The 18,888-nt window shown below is 39.3% G+C and overlaps 1 protein-coding gene across 5 annotated transcripts in view; it reads left to right on the top strand.

The window, feature by feature from the left end:
- Window positions 1-18,888, top strand: part of ddr1 (discoidin domain receptor tyrosine kinase 1) — a 61,305-nt gene that overhangs the window by 21,177 nt on the left and 21,240 nt on the right. For all 5 annotated transcript variants that reach the window (XM_017415351.3, XM_025005761.2, XM_025005762.2 and 2 more), the window contains exons 3-8: window positions 6,283-6,385; window positions 12,466-12,541; window positions 14,061-14,213; window positions 15,811-15,958; window positions 17,201-17,303; window positions 18,001-18,187. In XM_017415351.3, coding sequence (XP_017270840.1) covers window positions 6,283-6,385; window positions 12,466-12,541; window positions 14,061-14,213; window positions 15,811-15,958; window positions 17,201-17,303; window positions 18,001-18,187 — 770 coding nt within the window. The remainder of the gene's footprint in view (window positions 1-6,282; window positions 6,386-12,465; window positions 12,542-14,060; window positions 14,214-15,810; window positions 15,959-17,200; window positions 17,304-18,000; window positions 18,188-18,888) is intronic.

Genomic DNA, 18,888 nt, shown 5'->3' with positions numbered 1-18,888 from the left:
GCAGTTTGGCCACGCCCACTTTCGATTACATTAGAATCACGCGATTTCACACGGGGGACAACTTTCCGTGAAGTTTGGTGAGTTTTTGAGTATGTTAAAGCCCTCAAATTTGCGATCTCGGAGGGAAAAGAATAATAAGAATAAGAATAAGAATAAGAATTCCACGAAATACAATAGGCCTTCGCAGCGCTGTCGCTGCTCGGGCCTAATTATCTACGTCACTCTTTAAAACTGTCAGTATTTTTTTTTTTTTGTATTTAGGGTCCAAGTCAGTGGTTCCCAAACCTTTCAGCTTCTGACCCACAAAATATTAATGGCAGCAGGCTTGTGATCCATTTTATCACTGGAAAGAAACAAACAGTAATTAAGACAGTTAAACAAAACACCCTTTACCAATTTTTTATCAATTGATGGCTTCTGTTTTTAATCTGATGTAATGGTCTGATGGTGGCAACGAATGTTCTGTTTGTGACCATTTTCTAAATTTAATTTGATTCCTGGAGACCATCTGAAGACCTCCCACTTGGTGTTTCGTGACCCACAGTGGGGTCCTGACCCCAACTTTGTGAACCACCGCTCTAACTTGTGCCGCTCAGAATAAACGGTGTTTTCATCTTGTGGCATTTTCAGCTCAACATTTCACTGACACAGCCTTAGCAGGAACTTTTATTAAAGCTTAAGACAAAATCCCAATATGTAAACAAATTGTTTAGCAGATCTACTTCACATCAGCATTTTGAGCATGACATTGTTGGCGTGATCGTTGGTAGAGTTAGGATTTCATTATTGTTAGGAAGATAATTTCAAAGCACCAAAATAATTTCTTATTTTGTAGTTATGTATTTTCTCCTGAAGTGCAAGTGACCTTTAAAGCTATGTTTTATCTGCTGATAACAAAAAGGTCAAAATATATAAAGGTATTGGAATATTGAGTTCTTGTATTTTTTTTTTTTAGCTGTAGAGCTGTTACTGATTGACTCTTTAGGTGCTTTGCAGGTAAAGGTTAAAAAAGAAAAGCCTCCAAAGCTGAAGGTGTTGACAATGCAATATGTAGATCAGAGGTTCTCAAACTTTATATTCAAAGGTTTCTAGAAAAGAACAGCTGGTGATAAGTAAATCCTTTTTATAAAATTTGCCTACATCTTTCAACCTAAAGTTATGGCGTTATTTGCTTGTGAACCTAAGCTGCTCTAATATTTGACAGTAAAGCCTAATGTGCACTGTACTATAAAAAGAAAAAAAACTTAATTGTTTTTCTTGCCTCAGTGAAATAAAATGCCTTTGTTTTCACCCAGGAATAAACATAGTAAATAAACTGAACTGAAAGGCAAAAGAAATCAAAATGATTGAGGTAAAAGTTACAGATGCCCTGAGACAGTTAAAATACAGAGTAACCCAGTGTGAAAAATGGCACCGTCACCTTTAATAAGCCGCTTAAAGCTGGGCACACACGATGTTGTTAGAGGGAGTGACTGAATTAAATGTTCATTTGTCAAGCGGACACAATGTGGGCTTTTTATCACTTTTTCTGCTGAAAATACAAACTCACTTGATATGTAGATCCAAACATAGTGAGGGAAAATAAATGCAAAATAAATGCATTTCTCCATCCACACATCTTTGAAAACTCAGTTTTCTAAGTTTAAATATTATTTCTTTGCACATTTACATAACTCAGTAGCGATATGACATAACACCTTCTTCTCTGCTGCCGTAGTTTCTGTTAATTACACCGACAGAAGCTGAAGCTGCAACCTGCTTCGGGGCTGACCTCTTTGTGACTCTAAGAGCTGTAGCATTTATTGCCGTTACTGCAGCTGAATCTGTACACTTGCCTCTAGAAATTCACCCTTTTTACAGCTAAGTTTTTTTCAGTCATATGCTCTGCTTCTTACACCGAGCATGCAGGCACAGGCTCACTCTCTCCCTTGCTTGCCCCGTGCACTCACTCCCTCTTTTTGCACTCTTAAAGGAGCCATGCCACTCTTGTAACAGTAGTAGAATTATACTTCATTGCATTGTACCAATTAATTCTGCAATACAGTGGAACATGTGGACCGGGTCCAGATTGACTTGTCATTCTGTCCAGATGTGGACCTGAGTCCAGTCTTTGAGAATCCCTGGTGTATCAGCGTCCATGATGGTGTGTGTCATGTATGCACGAGGTAAATACTTTTTCACTGAGGGTAGGCATGTTGTTTTCTGTGGAGGACTGTGTTCATATCAGTTGGGTATGTCTGCAAAATTTGCTAAATGACAAAATTCAAGATTCATTTTAAGATTTTTGTGGTTGCTGAGCTAGTAGACATTATAACAGGAACATATTATTTTCATTTATTTGTGTGAGCATCTGCAAAAAAAAGTGCATTACCAGACACAAGGAAAAATGATTCAGCCTTGACTTACTGTTTGGACCGTTCCTTTAGTCTTCAGTGTCACATGACTCATGCTGAGATTTTGTCAAACTAAGACAGAATTTCTGGTTCATCTCAGGGCTGTATGGCATTCGAGAGATGTTTTTACAACTGGAAAATTAAAAACATTTTGGAGAATTTGTGAAAATGTTCAGACTCATTTTTCATTTGCTGTTCATATGTGCACAGTGATAGACTTTCTGCAGGGGATACCATCTCACAGGAGGAAAAATAACGCACTTGTCAGCAGAAAAAGAGTAGAAACCACACTGCATGCTCACACACTCTCTTTAAATACTCCAGAAGATTAACTGCTACAGGAGACTTTACTGTGGAGTTGCGTTGAACGTGAGCTCAGTCTTTGGTTACCCGGGAATTGATGCATTTGCTGTTTCGTTCATTGATTAGCTGCCCTTCAAATTGATATGAGGCCGGAAATATAGACTATTTAACAAATCAACAACCCTCTGGGGACAGCACTACTTCTTCCTCCATCAGCTGAAATGGAAGTAGGCTGGACAATACACTTACTCTCAAGCCTATTTTATTGTCCATCAAGGTATCAGTTTCACAGAAGCCATAAACATAAATCTAAAGTAACTCTTGTGATTTACCCACATTTTGTTGCTAATTTGTGTAAAATTTGAATGTTTTAAGCAGTTTTTAATCATTTGATGTTACATATTGCAGTTTTAAATTACAAATTGATCTATGGATCACTTGTATTTACATTAAGTGAATTCAGAATCCATTGTAAGGGTCTTGTATAAACACATCGTTACAAAAATTGGGGACATTTTAGTTTGTAAATTCTCTATATTGCCTAAAGTATTCACTCACCCATCTAAATCCTTGAATTCAGGTGTTCCAATCATTTCCACAGCCACAAGTGTATAAAATCCAGCACCTAGGCATGCAGACTGCTGCTACAAACATTTGTGAAAGAATGGGTCGCTCTCAGGAGCTCAGTGAATTCTAGCGTGGTGCCATGATAGGATGCCACCACCTGTGCAATAAATCCAGTCATGAAATTTCCTAATTACTAAATATTCCACAGTCAAGTATTAGTGGGATTATGAAAAATTGGAAGCAATTGGGGATGATAGCAACTCGACCACAAAGTGGTAGGCCACAAAAAAAAAAAATCCCAGAGCGGGCTCAGAGGATGCTGAGGAGCATAGTTCACAGAGGTCACCAACGTTCTACAGAATCAGCAGCTACAGACCTCCAACCTTCATGTGGCCTTCAGATTAGCTCAAGAACAGTGAGCAGAGAGATTCATGGACTGGGTTTCCATGGCCGAGCAGCTGCATCCAAGTCTTCCATCACCAAGTGCAAAGTGTTAGATGCAGTAGTGTAAAGCACGCTGTCACTGGACTCTAGAGCATGGAGACATGATATGTGGAGGGACGAATCACGCTTCTCTTTTTGGCAATCTGATGGATGAGTCTGGGTTTGGCTGCTGCCAGGAGAACGGTTCTTGTCTGACTGCAATGTGCCAAGTGTAAAGTTTGGTGAAGGGGGATTAAGGGGCCGGGTTGTTTTTCAGGAGTTGAGCTCGGCCGCTTAGTTCCAGCAAAATGCTTCAGCACACCAAGACATTTTAGACAATTACATTCTCCTAACTTTGTAGGAACAGTTTGAGGATGTCCTCTTCCTGTTCCAACATGACTGTGCACCAGTGTACAAAGCAAGGTCCATGAAGACATGGATATGGAAGAACTTGACTGGCCGGCACAGAGTCCTGATCTCAACCCAGTCGAACGCCTTTGGGATGAATTAGAGTGGAGACTGCAAGCCAGCCCTTCTTGTCCAACATCAGTGTCTGACCTCACAAATTTGCTTCTGGAAGAATGGTCAAAATTCCCATAAACACATTCCTAACCCTTGTGGAAAGCCTTCCCAGAAGAGTTGAAGCTGTTATAGCTGCAAAGGGTGGGCCAACATCATATTAAACCCTATGGATCATATTATATTAAACCTGATGTCATCCAAGTTCATATTCATGAGTCGAGCGAATACTTTTGGCAATATAGTGTACATCTGAATGGAGCACAAGTTAAAAACGTTGTTGAATAGCCAGGTGAAAGCCTCGGTTACAGAGATGGTGAGAGGTCTGCAGACGGCGGGTTGTTAACCAGCAGCGTGGTGTAACCATGATGATGTAATGTAATGGGCACCTGTCCTCAGGGTGTGGATGAGCGGTGTGAGCGCGCCTCACTCACTGGGGTTTTTAGGGTTTGTCATCCAGCCCAACATTCCTGTCCACTGACTCAGTGACAGAAAGTCAGACGCCTACCCCACCCCCGCCTCTTTCTGTCACCCTCAGTCAACCCTCCATATCACTGTTACGTACCCCCCTTCTCCACTCCATCACTGACCAAACACCCTCCTCCTCATGATAACTTCAGAGCAGATAGATGGCTGTTTGGGTAATCCCTGCCTGGGACCATGCCATCAGGATTGTTTGATAATGCTGCCACTGGAGCGGAGTCAGTGCAGATATGTGAGACCTGTCTCCGTTCCTTCCTTTGCCCTCCTTTTTTTTCCTCTCTTCCTGCAAATCTCAAAGCGGTGGTAACTGGAGCTGTGCAGGATTGCTGGAGCCCAGGGCAAGGCTTTGTGTGGAACCGAGAGATAGCAGGAAAGACAAAAAGAATACGAGATAGGAAAAGTGTCTTCTTAGACAAGATATACACCAGAGTCTCCTAAGGGGACATTCAGTTTCTGAGTTTACTCACATAAGTTGGTGTTATTAAAACTTTTGTCAAAAACTTTGCACCGAAATGATTTCCTTAACTAAAATTTGAGAGATTTCTTAGTAAATACTGAACTTAAAGATGTGTTTATTTTATTTTTAAGAGACAGTATCACAATTAGTATTGGCTTTACCTTTACCTTTACTGATGTGTTGCCTCTTTAAACGTATTTTATAAGTTTAGGGAACTTGTTTCCATAATTTTTTCCTGATTTCTTATTTGACATCCATTTATGCATAACCAAGTTCCAGTTGCAACGTGGAAAGTTAGTAGGATTTGTTAATTGTTAAATGAGTAATACAAGCAGATAACAACGTATTTCTCTGTGATCTCAGCATTTAAACACTGGATCATCATGTGTCTTAGTACAGTACTGTGTGAAAATAATTAATTACTGCAGCTTTTCACCATTTTCATGCATGAGCCAGCCATTATGGATTTTGATGCCAAGATGGATCGGAAATGACCTTCCAAGTTGGAAATATGACTGAGGAGCATTCCAGTTGATGGTTTTTTTTTATTTGAAGCATGAAAATGATAACTTTTGAATACAAAGTAAATGTACATCAGCCCTGTCCATAACCTGTCCTCTGAATGACTTTCTGCTCAGGCACAGTGATTATTTAAAAAATAAAATAAATTGTTTTTATTCGTGGTCAATCAGGCTCCTTCTAATGACAGTTACAGTTTCCACCAATTTATTCTTTTAATGGTAGTAACATGACAAAGATGATTTTTACTGTCAAACCAAAACATTAGTATTTAATTTAATGCTGGTAGCTTTTACCACGGAAGCTTTTATTGAGATTAAATGTCAGAAAATCGGAGTGTAAATATATTTGGCTAAAGTGTAGGACTGTTAGAACTGACAGCAAAAGGAGATCTCATTTTTGTCTCTTTTCACTTAATGTCTGTGTGGGTTGGGAGGCATAAAGCCCAGAAGTTTTCCCAGTCATGACTTAACAACATTATGCTCCATGACCAATGGTGGCCTCTGGCACGCCAGTGGAAATATTAAGTTTCTTCTGGACATTTGCTTCACACTCATGAGAATTTTCACTCATAACTTTATCCTGTTTCTATCTTTTCTGCTTCTCCTTCCCTCGCAGCTCAGTGTCGGTATGCCCTGGGGATGGAGGATGGCACCATTCCAGACTCTGACATCACTGCCTCCAGCGCCTGGTCCGACTCCACCGAGGCCAAACATGGAAGGTCGGAAAAGCGTCTGTGTGTGTGTGTGTGTGCAGGGTGAAAGTAACAGATAAAATTACTGTCATTAAGTATATTTTTGTGTACACAGCACTTTGCCTAAAAACTGTAATTCTTTTTCCTCTTCAATGGTAAGTTAATACCAGACTGAAAAGCAGTTTTCAACAAAACACAGACACACCTTATACTTTTTTTTTTTACAGAAGAGATCCAAACACTAATGGCTTCATCAATCTGTTAAAGAGACAGCAGGAAGTCATTCATTTACTGTTTTGTTTCCTCAGTAATTTTCCTCAGACTTGATTGTCAAAAAGCACCTGCAATATTAGATCATCAAGTATCAAGTGAACACTTCCAGAAATGTGTGTAAAACATAAAGGAGGAGGACAAAAGCCACTAAAAATGTTTTCTACAAGTTTAAACTTGTTGAACATTCAGTGTTTTATTTCTAAAGGTTTATTTGTAATGCAGCTCTCAGTTTAAGGAAATTAGGATCTTTTGTTTGCCCCCAGGACATCATCACTGCTAAATGTCAGATGAGAAGCTGCACCACCACTAAAAACTCCTCGGGATCGTCCACACAGGAACAATTATTGTGAATAGGCAAAGATTTTTTTTTATTATTTCAGCCTTGTATACTAGGAGACCCAAAACCATATTTATTTTGAAAATGGGTTTCAGAAGGCAAAGATTGGTGTAGATAGCCAAAATGCCAATTTTTAAAAAATAATGCTGTCATAACCACATCTCTAACCTAACCTACGACCCGACTGTATTTATTTATTTATTTTCTGATTCTCACATTTGCCACTCAGTGTGAAAGCTTTGTATACACTTCACTCCATGTTTCCTGTTTTTGTTGCACTTTTGTGCTGTGTTACAGCGCCGCATACATTTTAGGTTGTTTTTAGTGTTTCCATGTGAATAAAGACATTCCTAGAAACTGTGTTGTGTTTACGTGGACAGTTTTAGAAACTACAAATAAAAAGATTGTTTTGGAAAATCTGTGTTTCCGTGAAGACAAGGTCTCAGTCTTTCTGCAGTTGGTTATTTCTAGCTAACAAACCTGCTGTGTTAAAAGTCGGTGCGTGGAGTATAACATGGATTTTTGGTCAAACAGCAGATCTTCCACTGCAGTCCAGATTTGATTTAAGTTATTCCACTTTGACTAAGTAAACATGCAGGATATAAATGCAGCTACAAATTCAATAGTCAGCACACTGAATATTAAATTAAAACATTAGATTAAAAAATAAATTAGAAAATAGTTTTAACAAATGGGGGGATTAGAAGAAGGAACGATACTCCAATGATGCTTTTTCCATTGTTCTTAAAATAGGTTTGAAACCCTTTAGTTGAATTAAACTGGACAGTTTTAGTTTCCAAGAAGGGGCAGAGGAGGAAAATGCCTTTTTTCCCCCAGCTCTGTTGGTACCAAGGGAACAGTAAAAATAATAATGGACCGGGAGCGTAGGCTGACGCTGCTTTGTTTATGTGACATACAGGAAGATGAATATGTTGGCAGAAAACCAAGGATGGCTTTGGAAATGAAATTATACCAATGTAAAAATCTCTGCGTGGACAATGTTGGCCAGTCAGCCTGAGAGAACGGAGAGCCATGTTGAATGAGGATTTTACATCCTGAATCCTATAGCTTTGTGATAAACTGCCCAACATTTGTAGAGAGCTAACAGGAGTCTTTATATAAACAGCGTTACCATTGTCAGTGTGAGGCAGCAACAAGGCGTTTCTTGACATTAAATGAAAACGCTTTTAAGCTGTAATCCATTTACCTCCAATTCTTCTTCTGGCTCTTCTTTATAAATGAATCAACTTGTCAAATTCCTCGGAACAGCTGATTATGTTTAATATCACAGGCCTGGCTGTTTAATGTAACATCAGACGTTCAATATTTCAAAATGGCACCAGTGGGAAATCAGACATGACACCAAACGTTCAGTTGCTGTCAGATTCACGGAAAACTGTTGATTGATCTTTATTACTTTTTGTAAGAACAGCAGGAGCAACTATTTTATTGTAACTAATGTGACATTTAAAAAATGATTGCAGTATGTTTTTCATTTTTAGCCTTTAATGTCATACATTTGATAAACTCTGAAGCTGTTTTTCCATCGCTCCTTATAGTTACTGGTTTGTTATTGTGGGGAAAAAAAGGCAGAAATTGGCATGTAATGTCCGTAAACCTCTGACAGAATAATGTAGAGTTGATGTTTCTCTGTAATGGATTACAGCTCACAGCTCAAGTTTTGAGTGTCATGTTAGATTTTCTAACCATGCCGGGGGGGGGGGACTATCCCATCTTCGTTTTGAACAGGGCTTTTTAAATTTGTGATATGCGAAGCAAAAAATGATTTGAGAGTAAAGTTATTGGTCTTGATGTAAAACGTAAATCATTGGTGATAATAAATTCAAGGATTCAGAACCATAGGTGAGGCACTTTTACATCTGGTTTGCTTTTTCTTTCAAAGCCTAACACATAATCACCACTTTGAATAGCGGCACTCACTGAGACTTGATAGGGTGGATTAAACACTCTGATGCCAGTCCTTTGAATCTGGAGTGTTGCCTACATGCGATTTGTTCAGTGAATCACATTCAGGAATGTGAACATAAAATAACATTTTAGTCTGAATAAGAAGAGTCAAAATGAAACACTGACGTGTGCAAATATGCTTTTAACAAAAGACTGCTGTTTCACTTCCTGTCCTTACAGTAGAGTGTAAGGTTAGTCAGAAAAACAGCTGAAGTTCTTTATACTGTATGCACAATTGATGGACAAATTCGTATTCTGATATTAGCAAACAGTTTTTTTTTAAACTTTAAACCATCTAAACTGTAATGCATGTAATATCAGTAAGTTCTGCTTCTTATATGAAGTAAATTGGTTCAAAGTAATTTTAAGTTTAATAAAACTTTACTTTGATTCCAGGCAGACAGTGTATAAAATACACTGAAACAAAATGAGTTTTCTCAGCTTCAGTGAGTTCAAAGTGAACGTAAAAACAGAATGATACAATAAAAACACATAATGAAATCATAAAGTGCAACAAATGTCAAAGCAGAAATGTATGAAATGGGCATAAAATAACAACAGTTAAAAATGGAAACTCTCATTAAAATATGAAAACATGAAAAGGAACTTTTGAAATGGAACTGAGATTTTACCTCAAGGCAAACATTTTGTTGTTAATATTAATCTTGTTTACAAATATATGTGTATGTCTTGAGGACCACCACATAACAGAACTTTTCATCAGGATATATGATATCAAATACAGATAATACAGGAAGTAAAAATCAGATGAAGTACTTCTATGCTCAGGGTTAAGAAACATTACGTCCTGCTTTAGGTGTGATCTGAAATTTGACTGCAGGCTTCTTTTAGACAGACCAAATGATCGAAACTTCATGGAGTAGATGAACTAGCCCTCTTGAGTCGGGCATGACTTGGTTTATGATTCTTGCTTGAGATGCAAAACTTCCCAGGTCAGATTATTGTACCAGAATACGGATAATTGAAGGATTCAAGCAGCTTCCCAAAACCCTTTAAACCCTAAAACTAAACCAAGAAACCCAAACAGGAAACAGGATTGTCTTTAACTAATAATTAATTTAAAAATAGAGATTAACGAAATGACGTTTGCGGCTGGTGTTGGTCATGATAGGAAGAGTGGATCTTGATCCTCCTGGCTTTTTTAAATTCATGTCAGCCAATCTAACATTCAAATGAGCTTCCATTGGTAAAAATAAACCAGTTGGAGCTTTTCAGGGTGAAGATGGACTAAATATCAACTCTGTAAACTGCTGCCAGTAACTTGGAATGACTTTTTTGACATACTTGTACCAAAAGAAGTTCATAGTAGTTGTTAGGGTTGAAATCTTCATGCAGGTCATTTCTCCATCCCGTGCTTCCTCCCACACTCCATCACATGCTCGGCTAGACAGCAGAGGCTTCAAAGATGACCCTACAGTGACCTGGTTTTCTCCCTCACCTGACTTGCATCCCCATCTAGAAACTGTGGCCTCGGTTCAGGGATGAGCTTTAAACAGAGAGCACACAATGTAACTCTCTGAGGAGTATTTGTGGGGCTGGAAAGCTGCTGCTTTTTTTCTAACAACGCAGATTATGAACAGATCAAGAAACTAATTGACTCAGTAGATGAGAAGATCACAGCATTATTTACAAGGTGTGTCAATGTGTGCTGTTGTTTTTGAATATAGTGTCATTACTGTTATTGTGTTGTAATTTTACACAGCTTTAGTCACACTTTATCTAAAAATTATTAATTAGATAACTAAACAGATTTATTTAATGTAATTCGGCAGCCTTGTGCTCTCCGAAAAAGCCAACACTTCACGCAAACATCAAACTTAAAAGTTTATAATGTTTTGCATGTACTGATAGTGCTGTATTTGTTAATCAGTTTAATGATGAACACAATTTGCCTCATATTTATGCATGCAGCATAGTGCTGCTCTTCTACCTGAGCAATATGTAAATCAAGTAACAGCACTTCTGCCGACTAATGTGTTTGTCTGCATAGCTTATTGTCAGTCTGTTGGCACCACGCTAAAATAAATTTTCAGACGTCTATTAGATTATGGATGAAGATGATTGTGTGCGTGTCTTTATAAAACCCATCTGGTAATTGTATTACCACCTCGTCTGTTTGGCAACGAACTTTGATCCATGAGGGCCAAGTTAGACTTTTTAACATGCTTCAGCCATGTGGAAGAGCTTTTGCAGGATCATGTGCTTGTGTTGGAGTTCATTTGTCTCCGCTGGTTTGTTGGGCTGGGTCTCCTGGCAGAGTGTCTCACCATGTGGAAGTGATTGTTAGCTCAGGCTCTTTTTAAGACGCATTAGGGAGACCCCGAGAGAGGAGGAAGGAGGGGGGGGGGGGAACGAGCAGAACAGCGGACGTAAACTAAAAAAAAATTAGAAAAAAAATTAATAAGTGAAAGGTGCATTGCTGCAGTGGTGTGCAGAAAGCTGAGGCGAAAAGGGTTTGAAAACGTTGTTTGACTGAGGGAGTTGTGTGAGGGGAAGAGACGCAGAAGTTGCATTTTTTGTTTTTACAGTTATTACTTTAGCCAGAAAACTATCATCATATTGAAAAAGATGAAGTGAAGAACAGAGGAGAAATGATGAAGAGTTGGCTGGTAATTACAGTAGATATGGTGAAAGCAAAAAAGAGGGGATAAAACGGTTACATGACAGAACAATACATTGTAATGTGAATCCTGCAAGCTGGTGCATATTAGTCCAAACTCAGCTTGGCTATATTTCTCCTCCCTCCATCATGACGCTCGACGGACCCCTAATGTGTTGATCTAATCTTGTGGCTGCCAGCTGCATGAGCTCACCCACTGAGGACAAAGTGGGGCTGATTAAAATCCAAACGCCACTGTCGTTGTAGCAGGGTTGATGTAGTGATTTGTTTTGGTGGTCAGAGCAGCAGCTTTCATTTTGAGGAAGGCCCCCACAGCGGTCAGAGCGCGGTTGTGGCCTGGAGTTTGTTCCAAAGCTCCTTTTCTCGACTCGATCCAAACTCACGGACACACAGCCAAGGTTGTGGTCTTCCTGTGGCCAATATGTGGTGCTCGTGTAAACTCTTGTTCTCTGGCTGGATTGAGGAAGGTCACACTGAATCAAAATGTTTGGTGTGTGTGGTCACGGTAGGAGCTCTCAGTAAAGATGAGTCCTGACAGTTTACACCAGAACTTGTTGTGAGGTTGGAAGAACGTGATGAAGTTAGTAATTTTTGCTCTGTTCTCTTCATCAGCTGTTCGTTTGCCAACTAGTAGAAAGTATAACAATCTTTCTCTCTCCAAGTTTCTGTCTTTCTGCTTCTTTCTCTGTCAGATGCACTGCTCTACATTTAAGAATCCAACATTATCCAAAAGGGCGGTTAGAAAAGAAATCATATTAATTCTCACTTGTACTTCTGCACGCTCTAAACGTTTTGATCTAGTATCTGTTTTGATCTGTTTGTGTGTTCTTTTTTTCAAAATGTAGTTGTTTTTTTTTAAAAATTCACGTCAACATGTCTGTGTCTCAGGCTGAGCACTGGAGAGGGAGATGGAGCGTGGTGTCCAGTAGGACCCGTCTTCCCCAGTGGGTCAGAATACCTTCAGGTCAGTTCCTCAGTTTACTCTGATCTGCAGTCACTGCAGCTGCTGGGCTCTATGTGCAAAGAATAACAACTACTGATAGTTATTGTCTTCAAGTACAGCTTGATGGTCATTAAAGTTTCACAGAATAAATTTCTAACCCTCTCAGACCAATGAAGGCTCTGCTTTGGAGAGATTTTGGAGCAGCTTTGAGTCATTATTGATTAAAGATTATTTACCAACTAAAAAGACAGTTGTAGTAAAATAAACTCAGTTTCTGTTAAGATTTAGTCTGATTAAAGATTTAGTCATCTAATTTTTTCTTTTGTTGATCACTGAGTAGTCAATATCTTACTTGCAGTAAACGGTGTTCAAAGCGACGTCAAATAATTATTTTGAAAAGCTATTAACTGTTCAAAGCAGAGATCTTTCAGGAGCATATTTCCAATATCTAAAACCACTAACGCTTAAAAAAATTACTAGCAGTTTGAACAAACACGGTTTGTATTTTTACATGTTTTCAAAATGGCCAACTCTTTGGCCATTTTAGCTTCTTAAAATATAGTTATATTTAGCCTTCCTTAATCTTTTTTGAGAATAAGAAAGGAACAGATTTATTTGGATTTTGCTGGATAGTCTAACAGAAAATATAATGCAACTTGTTTTGTGTGTGTGTGTGTCTTGTGCTTTGAGGGCTTTTAGAAATCAAACCCTGTTATTTCTGTCTAATTTTACAGTTTTCTGACTGTTTTGCTTCTTAGAACTGGAACTTTTTCTTTCTAGTGGAAGGATTCAGGTGTTTTTGTCCTTAAGCAGTTTTTTTCTCTGAAATCACAAGAGGCCAATATGTAGCTCCAAGATAAAAAGACAACAGTAATCCTCGTAATGGTGCTGATCAGCTACTTATTCATGCTCCCTCGGCGCTCACTGAGGAGTAGGATTTGGCAAAAAGTGCAGAATATTTCAGCTACATTTACAATTGACGGTTTATTTGTTGTTCTTGTGCTGTAAAGATTAAATGCATGAAGAATTACCCAAAACAGCTTATGAGTTATTCAGCTGAAAATTTCAAAGTTGTATGTAGTTTTTTTAAAGGGGGCGGGAGATTAAACAACCAGTTTAACCAAGTCCAGAACTGACGCATTTCGCTGCCAAAACAACCTTTCACTCCCACTAAAATGACCAAACACTGCGGGATGAAGCATTTCTTTGAATGATGCAATGTAACACGAGCCGTTCCCAAATGAGAAACTGCTGTTTCTTGTCATAATGCCAGTTCAGTCAAGTTGGTGAGGTAGACGGATTAAAAGATGTGGGTCTGAGCAAAACTAAACCAACTGTTTTCATCTGTTTCTCATTTTGGTTCTAAGCTAAAAGCTGCCTCATTTTAGACACCAATCACCTCCATAATCATACAGTGAACAATAAATTCAAAATGCAAACCTTACAGCTGTTTGTGTAGTTTTTAAATATCTAAATTTTCTTCTGTATGGAAGTACAAATATCTGTTTGAGTGTGTGACACACGGTGATGTTTCCTGTAGGTTGATCTGCATAAACTCCATTTCCTGGCTCTGGTTGGTACCCAAGGCCGCCACGCTGACGGCCTCGGTCAGGAGTTTGCTCGCAGTTATCGACTCCGTTACTCCAGAGATGGACAGAAATGGATCACCTGGAAGGATCGCTGGGGTCAAGAGGTCAGCAGGACCTTTTTTTTACCTCCTCTTATTTACAGCAGAACTGCAACTCTGTGCAGAAAAGTGAATGTCAAAAAAAGAAAGGCTTGGAGTAGATTCTGAAGTATTAATAGAAGATTGATCAGTATTCTTGGGCTGCTAAGTACAAATGTTGTATTAATCTGTATTTGTCTCTCGGAATATTTGGGATTAGTGCCAGCTCAACATTGTCCAACAATTTCTGCTCAGGCACAAGCCTTCACTGCCTGCTGAACAATGCAGAGGAAATCTTGTGCAGATAAGGCGCCTCTTTTTGCATTTGGCACATGTTCAGTATTTTCTCTGGCGATAAGTCCTGCTCTGTGTTTTGTTACAAGATGGTGTGGGGAATTTAGATCTCCAACAACTAAAGTCTAGGGAAGACGTCCGACACTTTGTTCCCCACCTTCAGACATCATTTTACACATTAAACTGCTGCCAAGAACATTCAGAATTTGCCAGGATGTTTTATTTATTGCGCTGCAGTGGCTTAAGTGTCCCCCTATGACGACTGACACACTTATTGATGTATAAGTGAGAATGGAAAAGCACAGAATATAAAGAGCACAAGTTTAAAGAAAGCAGTTTGTGTGTAAATTTGTGAATCAGAAACAAATGTAGATCATGGATAAGTGTAAAGGGCATTTTAACTTTAAGGGAGAGTTCAAATCTTTTGAACTAGGAAATGTGAATAATCATCCTACCTGATCTTTAAACCATCGCAGTTTGGAGAAAAAAGGTTTAATTTAGACCAGATTGACCAAAATGGGTAGCTGCCATCTTTAAACAACTCCAATCCCAAACATTTAATAGAGGTTATTGATTTGACAAACATTTCCTCCATCATCAGTTTTGCATTACACAGTTAATTACATAGTATTCTGTGGTTATTTGCAAGTGCAAACAGCAGTGGCAGCAGCTAGCTGTAGCACTTCCTGTGCAGCCTGGAACACTTCCAGCAGTTGTATCATATCATTTCTGCTGGAATAACAGTGTAATTCAAAATTTATGTTGTTGTTAACATATGTAAAGTAGCTTTAACATGAACTGCTATTAATTTTTTGAGTTTGGAGTTTTAAAATGGCAGCTTTCCACTTTGGTCATGGCCCCTCTTGGACTAGCCATTAGCTCATCAATCCGGCCAAACTTAAACCAACAAGTAAGATGGTAATTGTTCTTAACCTTTCCACAGAACCCCACATCTAAACATTTGAACTTTTCCTACTGATACATACAAATCAAGGTGTTTCACACAATATAGACAAAATTGTGTTCCAATCATTCATCCACACTGCAGTCACACAGCTTCAAAAAGCGTACGTGCTGATAATTGTAATCTTTAAATGAAAACCTTTTGAGACTCGCACTCTAAAATCAGCCTCACTTTTCACCTTTTCCTTAATTAAACAAAAAAAAAAGTTCAAACTGGACGGATGGACGGAATGGGGGGGGAAGATTCAGAGCCTTCAGGCGAAATTTAATAAACCCCACAGGTAACGAGAGATTTAACAACAAAAAAAAGGACCCAACAAAGTGATGTAGTGTGTAATTGAGTATTTGGGCCTCTCCCCCTCTCTAGGTGGTGTCGGGTAATGAGAACACCTATGATGTTGTGCTGAAAGACCTTGGCCCCCCCATTGTGGCCCGTATGGTCCGTTTCTACCCCCTGGCTGACCGGGTGATGAGTGTTTGCCTTCGGGTGGAGCTCTATGGTTGTGTGTGGAATGGTAAGTATGTGAGTTTGTTGGGGTGGGCTAACGGAGACATGAAGAGGCTACAGATATACTCTCTACTTTCCTTATCATCTGGTCTGTTTATTCTGAGGCATGCCGTCTACATCTTGATAAGTTTGATTACCTCTCGTATGGTAAAGGACACTGAGTTTACTTTCTTTCTAGATTTAATTTTCTATCAGATGGTAATGATTACTAGTGCATGTTTTTACAGCCTCTGAGGGGTTTGCCCAGATGAAAGAAGCCACAGCCTGATAAATAGTGTTGGTCTCAATATTTCCTGAAGCACAACGCTGAGTATTTATGACTGGTTCTTCTGCCCCATCCTCCTCCCTGAGACAGCCCGGGTCTCTCTGTAAATCACAACTGTCAGGGACTGGAAAACCCAGTTCCTGTTCTGTGTCTTCAGGGAGAGCATCTCCTTTTAAAAAGAAAGGGGGGAAGAAAAAAAAAACATCTCACTGTGGTCTCAGAGGTGAAGCAGCTCAGTTCAACTTCAGGCCAGAAAGTATGAAACAAACTAAAGATTCAGATTTAAGCCAGCGTGAGAGGCTGAATGTGTGTAAAACTTAAAATTTATTAAAGATCTGTGTTTTATTATTCAGTGTGGACCAGGTTGACCCATACACCCTCACATATAACTGCATCTAGATACAGTGCTGTGTAAATTTTGCTTCTAAGGAGTCAATCTTTTCTTTTGTATTTTTTTTAAAGTGGATCTGTTGTTCTTCAGGCTTCCTGTATTGGAGTTCACAAGCTTGAGTTGTAGAGGTCTTGAAAAGTTTATCTTTATTTTTGGTTTTACAGTTAAAAAGCAGTTTAGCTCTTGCCAATTTGAAGCAAGGTTTAGATTTTGATGTCTGTTTAAACATTTTTTTAATTTGTTGCAAAAGAAAAGACTTACAGGCTTTTTCTTATTATCAGTGCTTTACAAGGTCATTATAAATTAGTCCTTTTGGTCTTATTTCAGCAATTACAGTCTTATAATGTCAATCCAACAGTTTACGTTATTTTAGAAGATTTTTACTTAATTTGATGAGTGCACTGGCAGCCGAGGCAGAAGCATCCCCGTATGTTTAAAATGTAGCTTAAAATTTCCCAAGTGTTTCTTCAGTGCACAAAAAAAATGTTTGGAACAAACATAGTACGTGTTGGTCTGAAGTAGAATTTCACAAAAGATATATTTTCTTTCAGGAACCTCATGAAAAACATGTATTCTTTATTTTTTCCCCGCAGATGGCTTGAAGGCGTACACGGCTCCAGTGGGTCACGTCATGAACTTGCTGGGCATGCCGGTCTATCTAAACGACTCCACCTACGATGGAACCTCAGAACATGGGTAAGATATTCAGCTGCATCTTTTTCCATTTCGTTTTTATGCATGAGAAGGCATCTCATCTCCGATTCCCATAGATTCAACTTTTATGGGAGCTTTCATGGAGACGTGGCTTTGTTGTTGTGTCGCCCACTTCTGTGGCAGATATGATCCCGGTAAAGACTGGAAAATAATTTGACAGCCAGAAAATTGAGGTGAAATGTCTCCGCATATCTCATCACATCTGCTAAACTCGAAATGTGTTCTCAGACGGATCTTTGCTTCAAAGTTTTTCTTTTTTCTGTCCTCCTAATCGAAAGAGAATGACATTATTTTTCTAAGCTGCTCCGGGATTTGAGGCGTGTTTCCTCACCACAGTGTTTGGCAGTGAGCAAATGAGGGGGAAACCAGGAATTTGGGGTGGAGTGGGGGGTCCACACTTTTACAGGCTGTGCGGTTAATGGGGCTGAAATGTTTTGCTAACGCGTGAGCATGCACTTTTGATGTAATCCAGACGTGTTTTTAGTAGATGTCTGTGCAGGGGCTCGATTTTGTTGACCCCATTGTGTTGTTTTGTGCCTGTTGAGATGTGTTTGTGTAGATGGTGTGTGTTTGTGTAGAGATGTTTGAATGTATGTCTGTGTGCGTGCTTATTCACCGGTGCATGAAGGCATCTGGAGCGTTATTTCATGTGTTAATGCAGTGGTCTGTCTGTGTGCAGGATGCAGTTTGGTGGCCTGGGTCAGCTTTGCGATGGCGTCCTGGGAGGAGACGATTTTATAGAAACGAAAGAGCTGAGGGTGTGGCCGGGGTACGACTACCTTGGTTGGAGTCGGGAAGCCCTCGGGCAAGGCAGCGTGGATATCGAGTTTCATTTTGAGAAACCAAGACTCTTTCACAACATGCAGGTAAGCACTGAGATGTTTCTCTGCGTGACAGTTTACGAGTACATGACTGTGAGCTAAAAATGTAACCAACAGTTACCATTGTGAGGAGAAAAAAAAATGGTTTTTAAAGGTGTACTATGAAGCAGCTTAGCTGAAACGCAAAAGTTTTTGGTGTCACAAAGGAGGCTCTATTTGAGCCCAGCAAGATCACCATAGAAACATATGCTAAACTCATAACTCGCTCCGGAGCAGGTTATGAGTTCAGAGTTTGGAGTTAAATTGTCTGTAAGAAGCACCATCTGCATAGGCGCCTGCTCCATGGAGCAGATGGAGCAGGTGCTCCCACGTTTTCTGAAGTGGGGGTGCAAATTTATGTTTTTTGCTCCCCCATTTGTTGACTTAACAGCACATTAGAAAGCAACAGTAACAGTAGAAAAGCATGTAGTGTAAATTCTAATTTAACTTTCTCAGTTACAAGCTAAAAAGCAAATATTAACAAGAATGGCTGTACTCCTTCAGCTTTGAGTTGGTTCAGTCCAGCTCAGTTCCAGTGGTTCCTGCTGCCTCGTTACTCAAACAGCGTTCAGCGTCAAGGATGAGAAAGAAAGCAGTCTTTTTTTAATGCTGAAATGTATGAACTCTGAGTGATATACAACTATTTATGAGTGGAACATATCCACAAGTTCGTAAAAAAGGGGGTATTTAAATTCCTTTTATTCTGA

This window comes from Kryptolebias marmoratus, linkage group LG16 (genome assembly GCF_001649575.2).
Source record: "Kryptolebias marmoratus isolate JLee-2015 linkage group LG16, ASM164957v2, whole genome shotgun sequence".
NCBI classification, from domain to species: domain Eukaryota; kingdom Metazoa; phylum Chordata; class Actinopteri; order Cyprinodontiformes; family Rivulidae; genus Kryptolebias; species Kryptolebias marmoratus.
Note: the sequence above shows the minus strand (reverse complement) of the source record. Positions and strands in the feature narration are given on the sequence as shown.